A 12,004-nucleotide genomic window follows, 5' to 3' on the forward strand; every position below is an offset into this window, starting at 1 on the left:
GGGTCAGCAAACTTGGGTGATCGGTTCCACAGTGAACTGGGCAGCCAATGTTTTGGAGGAGGCGCGGAGACCCCGCCCCTTTCCAACAACAAAGCAAAGCCAGCTCCGCAGGCTCCGCCAAACCCTCCAGGAGCTCAGGCTCTAAGGCCCTAGAGGCTGGCACTGCAGGGCTTGAGCGGGCCGGGTACCCGGAGCTTAGAGGCGCGTGCGGCCCCAGCTCGAGTCTCCCGCGCTAACCAGGGCGGACCGCTCCACCGCGGCCCTGCGCGGTGGGGGGAAGCCCGGGCACGCCCACACGCCGGCCAGTGCCGGCTGCGCGCACCCTTCGCGCGCTCCCGCGCCGGCCCGCGAGGCAAGGACCGCAGGTGGCGAGGCCCGGGTGCGGGCGCGTGGCCCGAGGCCGTGCGAGGTTGCGCGTAGCTCGAGGCGCGGCGCGGTCCCCCCGTCCGTAGTCAGTGCGCCGCTCCACGGCAAACTCCGCGCGCGCTGCGTGCTCGGGGCAGCGCCAGCCCGGGTGGCCGCGTGCAGGGCGCAGGCTGAGCCCGGCAGGGAAGATGGAGCTGGCTACGCGCTCCCAGGTGAGGGTTCCCCACCCCCGGCCCCCGTCCTCGGCCGCTTTCTGCACGTCCAGCTTTGCCCGGCACAGGTTCCTGGCGTGGGGCTGTCCACGCGGAGTGCACGGTACTGCAAACTTTGGTACTGCAGGTGTGTGTGCGTGGCTTCCTGCCGTGCCACTCCGAGTCCGAAGGCCCAGGTGGGGATGCCTTGCAGGAGCTGCGGGCTGGGGAGCTAAGGGGCTCTGTGCTCGGAGACCTGGGGGAGGGGCGCGCGGGAGGGCAGCGTGCAAGCCCCCTTCCTTGCCGGAACTGGCACAGAGATCAGGAAGATGAAGAAAAAAAGCAGTTAAAAAAAAAAAAAAACCACTCACTATCCCAATCTTGGTAATGGAGTTTAAAAGGAGTTGCTGTGGTGTTTGTTCTAGAATTTTCATAAATGTTTTAAAGTAATTTACCACTTGGGGCAAATGGTAACATCTTTAGGCCAAGTTAACAACTTCGAGATTGCAAGTCTTACGCTAAGCGCAAGCCCATTATGAAATATGGGCCCAACTAGTTTTTGAAACTTTACTAAAGTCTCCCAACGGTCATTAAGAGGCGGGTTTGTGATTTCTGTTAGTTTACAGTTACAGGGTTTTCCCTCTACTTTAAAGTAACTCTAAAAACGACAACCACAAGAAACCTAAACGGATACATACCTTTATATGTAGTGGTAAACAAAGCATTTTAAAAATTGAACTAAAAACACCTTTGAAAAGAGAAGGAATCGGCCATCCCTCTGCGCGTGGGTACCGGCATGTTTCATGTGAAAAAGTTGCCTTTCTTGAACCCACTTCTGACCGCATCTCCAAGGAGGGTTCACCTCTGCCGTCTACGTGGGCTCAGCCTGGAGGAGCAGCTCCCTGGCTTTGTTGGACCTGGCCTGCCCAGGCCTGGCACTTACCTGCATGCTGGCAAATTAAGTAACTAGCCAGCTGGCAAGCTACCAGTGACCACTCTGTCTAGTTAGTGACTGCAGAATGATTTTCTGAAAGTGGACGTTTGTGAGAAAGTATTTTTAAAGGTTTCTCCAGTGAAGGGAGATAATAAAATCCAGAAAAACAGCACTGAGCCAAACTCAGGCTTACGTTTTTGTTGTTGTTTTTAAAGCACGTGGCCTTTGAATATGTGAGTAGCCTATGCTTCTCCAGGCCTTAACAAAACACATTTGGAAAGAGTTGTTTTGTTTTTCAAGACGTCTCTTTCATCCTGGAGTGGTCTCCAACTGCAGTGCAGCAGATTGCTTCCTCCCGCCTCCACTTCCTGAGTGCTAGGATTCTTCCCAGGGCGTGGCTGCTGGCTGATGATGTGCTGGGATGGAGGAACCCTGGGACTCCTGCATGCTGGGCAGTCAGAAGAGCTGCAGCCCTGATACAAACAGATTTGAGCCTGTGAATGTCCTCAAAAAGTGTAATTTATTGTATCGTTTCTAAAACCTGTTATTTTACTGGAAAGTTCTTGGCAACTTGATCCTTGTGTTTATGATCTTTGGAAATTCAGGATGCACCAAACTGTGTAGTTGGAAGTGAATATTTTATTGTTAAGCAATGAGGCTGATTTTTGATAGTTTTGAAATAGTAAACTATTTACTATGTGAAGGTAATCCACAAATTATATCCTACCCGTTATACCCCAATTAGGGCAAATTCCTGTATGTAAGGTGATCAAATTATTTTGCCTTTGGTAAAGACCTCCTAATTGGTAGCGCACATTAAGATGATTTTTTTTCTTCTGGAAATCTTTCTGTTCACCAGCTTATCATAATTTTAATGTGAGCAGATTAGTCTTCCATTGAAATGGTCTGGGTGGTTCTATGGGATGGGCAGGTGAGGGAACATCTCAGACGGTGGTGGTCCTGTGGCTCTTCAAGCTCCAGCGCTGTGAATGAAGTAGCTGGATGCGCACCCGAGGTGGAGTGGCCACACCACAATGGCAGGACCCAGCAGGCAGCACATTTGATTCCCATCCTTTGGAAAGCCAGCACTCCCAAGGTGACCCCGCAAAGGGAAGAAGTGACAGCTGTGGAGGTTCCTGAGTAATACCTGAGCCAAGGTGACACCCACCTGCCTTCCACACCACATTCAAGTCTGCCACCTGTGGGTTGGATTTGATGTCCTCTGGCAGTGATCTGCACCCCCCTGCCCTGGGGTTGGGGTCCTTGTTGGGCTGGCCACTGTGTCTTTATACTTGAATGGTGAGTGACAAACTATCCATGCAATACCTAGTCAAGGTGAGGATGTGATTCCTCACTGAACATGGCTCCCTGGAGCCTGAATGTCTCATGCCTTAGTTTCCCAGGAGATTGGCTGCTAGCCCTTTGAATGTTATTGTCCTTTAACCCTTCTCGCTCCAGGGTGTAGGTTGGACCCTTTGAGAAGGACATGATACTGAATAAATGTTTCATGAATGTGCATAAAGCATGCCGTTGAAGGGGTGATGGAAAACTTTTCTGACATTGACCTCATTGCCAGAAAGTGTAGTAATCTGGTTTTCTAGTTTAAAATGTGCGGTGGCCAAAGCTGGTCACAGGGCTCAGCTGTGATGTCTGAGGATTTGTCATTTTAATAGTCCTATTTTTTAATATTGTTGTTATTATTTTGATTAATTTTTTTGAGACAGGGTCTCTGTGTAGTCCTGACTATCCTAGAATAGTCCTATATTTAAAAAAGCCATTCTTTGCTCATTCTTTTTGCATAAGCCTGATCCATTCATAGTGGGCTGACTTCTTGGAGGTCACAGGTATTTGATTTGATGATGACAAAACCAGGAGCCAGGTCCAGTTAAGCCAAGTTATCAGTGTGAGAGTGCAGTCGTGAGAAACAGCCTGTGGAGCTGACTGAGCGCCCTGCACACTCAAGTCCCGTGGCTCTTGAGACTTGCTCTTTCTCCTCAACGCTTCAGGGATTTTTAATGCTTCCAATATCTGTTTGTTTTTTTTTTTTTTTTTTTTTTTTATAAAAAGACTTCTAGCTTTAGTGGGGATTGATGAGGATTAATTTCCCTTTTCTTTATAAAAAAGTGGCTAGTGAGTGTTTTCGAACTGGATGGAGGGGAGGAATATTTAGTAGATGGAGCTAGGTTAGCACTCTGAAAAGATTATCTTCCATGGTAGTAAATGCTAACACTATGCAAAAATGCTTTTAAAAAGCTGTTGCATCTCACGGCAAAGACTTGTGTTGTGGCTGAATTAATAGTTGATACTTCCTGCCTGTTTTTCTTTATAGTTGTCAGACCATTTATCATGCTTGTGTACGAGGCATTGTTCTGTCAGAAGATTGGAGACCAGAATACTGTTCTCCCCATCTTCAGTACACAGTCCCTTGGACCTCTTCTATGTACTGTTGCTGCAGCCCAGAGAAGCCCAGAGACATCCCTTTCTTCCCCTAAGGGATGGAAATTGTCACTTCCTTTTCTGAGCCATACTGTTCTAGGTCCCTAAATTTGGAAGTTAATTCTCCCTGCAGGTGTGGGAAGTAGATTGTGTTATCTCTTTCTTATGATAAGACTAAATCCATTGCTTCGTCCAGGGCTGCTGACAGGATTCCACTAGCAGGATTGTGTTCCCAGAACCGCTGTCTGGCCCTTGCCGTGGGAGTCGGGACGAACTGATAGGAGGTTAGAAATCTCTGGCTATGTTGTGGTTTCCCTGGGGCCAACGATGCCCAAGTGTCATACTATAACACCCGGGCCAGGGACATGGGAACATAGCAATATAAAGGCTACTTGACTGTGAGGGGCTGTCAGGGTTCCTCACTCCTCAGCCAGAGGAGCCGGATGCTGCCAGGGACCTGACAGATGCGAGCTTCTAGTCTGTCTGATTTTTTTTTTTTTTTTTCTGGTGGGGGCAGGTCTCACCAGATTATACTTTATAAAAGTCAGTTCCCAGCTTTTACCTGGGAACAATTTTACGTAGGTTTTCTATGGTGTTATGTAATAAAGTAACAAGAAGACACAAGGGCGTGGGATTTCCATCCGGTGTTGTTCCCTGCTGTTGTAGTAGTCTGGTTGGTCTTTTCCATGCTTTCTTCAGTACTGTCAGCCCTGGTTTCCGAGGATCCAAGAGCCCTTCAGTTTCATGCTGGATGTCTGTAGTGTTCCATCGATTACATGTGTATTTTATATGTTTTCTCTTGACAGACATCTTTGTGTTCCAGATTAAGCACAGCGTGTGGCCTGTGTTGATGTCTCATCTAAACATTGTTAAATGTGTTTAATATCTCAATCCGTAGAACCTTCCCAGGTTAGGCATACCCCATTGTTTTCGTTTGCTGAGGGAAAGCAGTTTTTGCTGAACATAGATCTGTAGTGACTCACACTGTCCAGAATTAACTTGTTGAGCCTGAGGGAAAGTGCCCTAGAGATCTAACCATTACTACCCTCTGGTCTAACTTGAAAACTCACACGCACGTGCAGGTGGACTACAGTGCTACAAGAGGCTGGCTGCCAGGGAGTCTGCTACCTCAGCCACAGACTGCTGCCTTCATCAGTAATCTCCCTTACAGCTTTTCCAAAGGGCATTTCCCATTAAAGTTGGCAATCTAGATGCCAAACATTATGAAAGTTTGGTTTCTCATTATAAAGGTTTCTAAGAGATGGAAAATCAGATACTTCGGTTGGTACTGAGTGGGTGCAGTCGGGTAAACTTCAAGATATGCAGGTAACAACATCACTTTCTGGTATAGGGGTTGCTTCAGTAAGCTTTAAGAAGTAGTCCTAGGATTCCCGAGGCCTGTGGTTGCCCAGCAGGGCTGCGGGTATCAAGGGTGCAATTCCTGGAGTTGTGGGTCCCTGCGATTATATCCGTTTACTCCAGAGCACCCAGAGAGGTAGTGCAGTTGTTTGTCCCAATACCCTGCAGCTGGAGGCCTTTCCTCCAAGAGGCTGTAGAGCGGCCTGGAGAGCGCCTTGGCCTGAATCTGGAAGCAGCCCCAGCCCCTGCTGGAGGCCCCCAGCCGCTGTGCTAAGATTCTCAAAGTTGTCCCACAACCCACGCTGTACTGTGGCAGGCGCAGGGTTGTTCATCTGGTGGGTGGAGGGACTGGCACATCGCAGGTGTTGGAGATTTGTCCAATTGAAATGGAAAAGGTGGTTGGGCGAAGTGGAGGGACTGGACAAGTGAGTTATGACGGGTTAGAGATTCCTAACAGCTTGAGGTTTTCTGTTGCATGAATGTGGGACCAGTTCACACTTGCCCCAGAGGTCTCCAGGGTGGCAGTCCTTGCATGTGCGAGTGCGTGTGCGTGTGCGAGTGCGTGTGCGTGTGCGCGCGCGCATGTGTGTGTGTGTGTGTGTGTGTGTGTGTGTGTGTGTGTGTGTAATTTTTGATTCTAAATGTGATTTAAAGTACATTTCTGGGACTATGTTCTCCTTCCTGTCCTGGCTGTGGTGCTGACATGGAGTTGCCACGCGTAAAGTTCTGATGCCATCTGCAATAAACCCTGAAACAGGAAGGGATAGCTAGGTGGAACCTGGCAGTGAGAGCTGCCTGTAATTCCAGAACTCAGGAAACTGAGGCAGGAAGATCAGTAATTCCCGTCTAACATGCCCCCATCTCTGCAAAAACAAGAAAAGGTGTGTGTGTGGGGGGGTGCTCTGTCCCATTCTCCTTCCTCAAAATCTGTGTCTACTGGAAAGTTTTCAACCCTAAAGGACATTAAAGAGGAAATCAGACTTTTCCTGATACTGAAATCCCTAAGACCTTTTTATGCAAAATGTCTAGTGTTCTTATTTTGGTTTAAAAGGGAGAGTTAAGAAGAAATAATACATGTTTATTTATTCTTCTTCCCAACAACTTGACCCAGACATTTTTCCTTCAAGGGAGGTGGGTTTTTTTGTTGTTTGTTTAGCAAGATCGTTAAAAGCCCTGGGCCCATTTAGCATTCTGCACTTGCACAGGATCCGTTACTTTCCTCTGCCTTCACCTCAGTGCAGAACCCTCCACCGGCTGCAGCGCCCCACACCGCCAGCTGCAGGCACTTGGCAAGAGGGTGTCGGTGTCCTAATGACCTTCCCTTGAACTAAGTGGTTGTCATTAGGATTTTAATGAGTGTGCTGTTCATTCAGGCACAATGCCAAGAGCCTGGTGGAGTCAGCTGCCTGTATGGGTACTCCAGAGGTGATCATGGCTCCTTTTGTTTAGTGGCATTGTTCTTAGTAGAGCACAAGCTTCCTGCACCCCCCAGCACCCCCCAGCAGTTTGAAGAGCTGGTCCATGTTCCCTTGAGTGAGCCTGGGGCAGTCCCGTCCTCCGGTGATAGTGATCCCTCTGCAGACTGCATCTGGCAAGCATGTAGACAGCTGTGGACAGATGCCTGCTATGGGAGGAGGCTCCCTGATGCCAGCAGCCACTGGATGACATGCCCCTCTGAGACTGCTAGACTCGATTTCCAGGTATCAGACCTCACGAACACTGCCTAAAGATGACCCCTTGTCCTTACACAAATGACCGTTTACTGCTGTAGCTGGTGGTGTGAGCCTGGGGAAGAGGCAGACCAAGGCCTCATGCAGCAGCCAACTTTATTCAGAGCATCTTCTCAACACTTTGGTGCTGTGGGATGCTCTGTACGCTGTGAGTGTTGCTCTGATTGGTTAATAAATAAAGTGCTGATTGGCCAGTAGCCAGGCAGGAAGTATAGGCAGGACAAAGAGAGGAGAATTCTGGGAAGTGGAAAGCTGAGTCAGGAGACGCTGCCAGCCACCACCAAGAGGAGCAGGATGTAAAGATACTGGTAAGCCACGAGCCACGTGGCAAGGTATAGATTTATAGAAATGGCTTAATTTAAGAGATAAGAACTAGATAACAAGAAGCCTGAGTTTATAATAATATAATAATTATATATAATAATATAAGCATCTGTGTGTTTATTTGGGTCCGAGCAGCTGCGGAATTGGTGGGTGAGAGAGATTTGTCCTGACCATGGTCCAGGCAGGACCAGGAGATAACCTCAGCTGTACTTCAGGGTTGAGAAGAGTCACATGAGTGAGGTGTTACCTGCTCCGCCAGTGAGGAACACAACACATCCTAAAAATAATTCTGGGTTTTAGAGAAGCCGAGGTCCCAAGTTTGCCTTTATCTTGTTTGTAACCAGAGGCTTTTCTGTCCTGCTGGTCCCACGCCGCGTTTAAAATAACCACTCAGAGGCTCATGTTATTTACCCATGCTCGGCCAACAGCTCAGGCTTGCTAACTCTTCCATTTAAATGAACCCACACTGCTTACCTGTGCTCTGCCATGTGGTCCGTGGCTTGTTACCTCATTTTCTGTTGTCTTGCTTCCTCGGCAGCTGGCTGGCGCCTGCTGGACTCCACTTCCCTTCCCATCATTCTCAGTTTGGCTTTCCCGCCTAACTTCCTGCCCAGCTGCCAGCCAATCACTGTTTTATTATTAACAGTGAGCATAGTCCATAGCACTTGTTTGCAGCCGACCCTGGTTTCCCTGGTCCCACCCTGCCCTACGGCCCCACAGCCACGTATAAAATAATCATTCAGAGGTTTATAGTAACTACCAATTGTATGGCCTATGGCAGGCTTCTTGCTAGCTAGCTCTTATAACTTAGCCCATTTCTATTAATCTATAAGTTGCCACATAGCCGTGGCATTACTGGTCTGCTGGCATCTTGGTGTTCCTGCAGCGGCGGCTGGTGTGTCTCCCTCCTCTCTTTTCTTCTCCCTGTATATCTGCTTGGATTTCCCGCCTGCCTCTAAGCTGCCTTGCCATAGGCCAATGCAGCTTTATTTATCCACCAATCAGAGCAACACATATTCACAGCATACAGAAAGACATCCCACAGTATTGGGGAAAATTATAAAGACCACTCCACGTAGTTAAAAGGAAGATTTATTTAGTGGATGACTTACAAATGAAGGAATAGATAGGTTGCGGGGGTCTGGGGAAGGTGTATCGCAATCCAGCGGTGTTCTCTGGAGCTCTGCACAGTCAACCTCCACCGTCCAGGGTCCAGGCACAGAGCGCGCGCACCGAGAGAGCGCTGGCCCATCCAGCTCTCGGGTTTCCAGCGCCTCCCCTCGCCCCGCCTCGTAGGCGTGACAGTTGCCAGAGTCTCAATGGGGGTTGGAACTTCCAGATCCAAGCTGGAATGGCTACCCACTACACCACAGCACTTGTTTTCTTGTAGTTTTCTCACAGGCACTCAGAATTCTCACATGACCCCATTCTTGGACTGTGCACAGTACCCAGTACCCAGTAGATGCTTAATAAATAGGTGCTGGGTGGATATAGGCTGGAACAGTGCTGCCACTGCTGACTCTTGGTCTCTCTCACATGTGTAGAGCTGTCTTCCAGACTGCCTGCCTGCCAGGTCCAGTGTGGAAGTCACCAGGCCTCCACTCTAGCGTTGTTCTGAGTTAAGAGGCTTCTGCTTCTCTGGCTTTTTGAAACACAGGCAACGGGTATTATTTAACTTGCACCAGCCAGTGAACTATGCATCTTTAAATGGCAGCCTGTGATCATGGTACCTCACGTCTCCGCCCTGGTACCTGCCAGCATTCCAGGTGTGCAGGCTCTGTCAGGTGATCTGGTGTACGAGGGGCCTCCGCCTGGCTGATGATGAGTGTGTAGCATGAAGGAGAAACCATTTTGATTGTGAGTCTCTGGTAGAGGTGTGGGTGTGTTGGATGTTGTTAATAACAGGCTTTGGATTCCCTCTGTGGCTGTCACCTGAGGGACCTAGGGGCAGGATGGCCTCTGACGGCAGCAGCATGATCTCTGGGAAAGGCAGTGGGGGACAGAGCTTCCGTTTAGAATGCCAGAAAGTTCCGGAGAGAGGTGACGGTTTAAAACAATGTCAGTGTTCTTAACCATGTGCTGATAAGGGCTGGGGAGATGGCGTGGGCAGTGGAGCTCTGGCCAAGTGTGAGGACCTGGGTTCAGATACCCAGCACCCACACAGACGGCCAGGTGTGGCAGTGTATCACTATAATCCCAGAGCTGGGGAAGCAGAGACAGGAGGATACCTGGGCAACCAGTGTAGACACATCAGCGAGCTTGGAAAAGGGTAGAAAGTGATTGCTCACATCTGATGTCAACTTTTAGCCTCGACACTCAAGCGCACAGGCATGCACATCCATACATACGTGTACCCCAAAGTAAGCATAGAAATTATTTTTTTATATCACTTCGTTGTGGAGATCCTGCCGTGTTTCGGCCAGGGTTCAGCCCTTTCATTCTTGTGACGTCTAGTTCACCATGTCACGAATCCCTTGGTAGACAGAGGTGACTTTCATATTTAAGTTTCCTAATTACCTTGGTGGGTGGCTTAAGAGTCCGGCTTCGTGCCGTAGTGTGTAGGAACTTAACACCGTTTCTTGATTAGAACGTTCTTTCTGATAGTGCTGCCCCTTCGACCGTGAGTGGCCGGACTTCATTCTCCTGTTGGTTTCGATCCATGACAGCGCCATCTGCTGGATCCCAGCAGCTTTGCAGTGTGGGCCGGTCAGGAAGAGGGGGGGTCTTCAACGCTAATCTTTCTTTCAGATAAAGTCCCGCCAGGTTCCACATGACCTTTTAAGAGGGGCTTTTCGACGTTTGCCAGAAACATCGCTGAGATTTTGACGGGATCGTGTGAAATCTGCAGGTAGCTTTGACCAGTACAGGCGTCTGGACGAGGCCATGTCTGATCCATGGACAGAGGAGGGTGTGTGTTTCCGGTGTCTTGCAAGTCTTCTGATAGTGTGTTTTAGTTGGGGTGTATGCAAGACTTCTGCCTCGTTGCTCATTTTTTATGCCTTTGTAAATGGAATTGTTTTGTGATTTCTTTGTTAGGTTGTTGCTTGTTAGTGGCAGATAATTGCTCTGTGACTTTATGTCCTGGAACGTTACTGTGTATGGACTAGTGCTGGCTCTCCTGTGGACTTTCCAGTGCCCACTGCACGTGGGTATGTTACGTCCTGACAGATGTGTTTTACTCATTTCCAGCCCAGATGCCCTGTATTCATCCTTTTTTTTTCTTGCCTGATTGCTAGAATTTTCAAGACTATGTTGCTGAGGTGAAAGGAGGCTTAGCTTATCCCTGATATTTAGACATGTCAGTCTTTGGTCCACCGTTGAGAGTAATCGCGGATTTTAATATATTGATGCAGTTCCCTTCCATTATTGTTGATTTTGGTTTTTCTCAGAGTTTTCTCTGATGCTTTTTTTGTATTAGCTGCGATGGCCTCTTCCCCCTTAATTTCAATATAACTCGTTTACATTTCATATGATAAGCTGTTAGCAGCACACCTCGCTTGTCTTGCGGGCATCTTTTTGCTGTGTTGCTGATTAAGTTTGCTGGCATTGTGTGAAGGGGTTTGCCTCATGAGGGGGTTGCTCTATACTCTTTGGTATCAGGTATCTGGCTTTGGTATCAGGTAGTGGTCTCCTAGGTAGAGTTAAGGGATGTTTTTTCCTCTTCACCTTCTTTGGAGGAGTTTGAGGATACTCTATTAAGTGTTTTACCAGAGTTCACCACTGAACCTGTCAGTTTCTGGGGACAGTTTTGATCACTGATCCACATCCTTACTAGCTGTAGGTCTATTCTGGTCTTTTCTTTGTCATTGAGTCTTGGTAGGCAGTGTGTTACCAGAATTGTGTTCATTTTATCTATGTGAGCCAAGTTCTGGCATGCAGTCGCCTGTAGTCTCCTAAATTCTTCGTTTTAAAAACCTTTGTAAACTTAATAATAATGTCCCTCCATTTGTTTTCTGATTGTAGTGCCTGAAGATTCCCTGCTTTTAAGTCAGTGAACCAGAAGGCTTGCTAATTTTGTTAGTATTTTGAAAAACCAACTTTATTTTATCACTTATTCTCTGTTGAGATTTTATCCCCAATTTTGTCACGGCTGTAATCTTTAGTAGTTCCTTCTGTCGGCTCTGGGTCCACTTTGCTGTGTGTTTTTCTGGTTCCTTAATGTGTGAAGTTAATGATCTTCCTGTTAATTTGCACATTTACAGCTGTGCCTGTCCCGGACAGGGCAGGGTTTGCCGTATTGCACAGATTTGGTTACGTTTGTTTCAAGGCACAGGTTGAGTATTGCTCATCCGAAATGCTTGAGACCAAAAGCATTTATTTCATTGAGTGCTTGCTTATACATAAAAGCTGTTTTGGGGTGGAACTCGAGTCAGAATGCAAAACAAAACCTTCTGCATATAGGCTGAATGTAGTTTATTTGTTCACATAACTGTCATGTTAAGCAGAGTGGTGGTGGTGCAGAGGCAGGGGGATCTCTGTGAGTTAGAGGCCAGCCTGTCTCCAGAGTAAGTTCCAGAACTGCCATGGCTACACAGCGAAACCCTGTCTGGGAAAACCAGGAACAAACACACAACAAAACCTATTGTATTATGATATGTAATTTTCCATCATGAAGGACTCAACAAAGTTCGGATTTTGGAGCGTTTCAGGTTTTGGATTTTTGA

The 12,004-nt window shown here is 48.0% G+C and overlaps 1 protein-coding gene across 4 annotated transcripts in view; it reads left to right on the top strand.

The window, feature by feature from the left end:
* Positions 1-467: 467 nt before the first annotated feature.
* Cdca7l (cell division cycle associated 7 like) overlaps positions 468-12,004 on the top strand; it is a 39,512-nt gene continuing 27,975 nt past the window's right edge. For all 4 annotated transcript variants that reach the window (XM_037210916.1, XM_037210918.1, XM_037210917.1 and 1 more), the window contains exon 1: positions 468-578. In XM_037210916.1, the coding sequence (XP_037066811.1) occupies positions 555-578 (24 nt within the window). In that variant the 5' untranslated portion in view covers positions 468-554. The remainder of the gene's footprint in view (positions 579-12,004) is intronic.

The sequence above is a fragment of the Peromyscus leucopus genome, chromosome 14 (assembly GCF_004664715.2).
Source record: "Peromyscus leucopus breed LL Stock chromosome 14, UCI_PerLeu_2.1, whole genome shotgun sequence".
Classification (NCBI taxonomy): Eukaryota; Metazoa; Chordata; class Mammalia; order Rodentia; family Cricetidae; genus Peromyscus; species Peromyscus leucopus.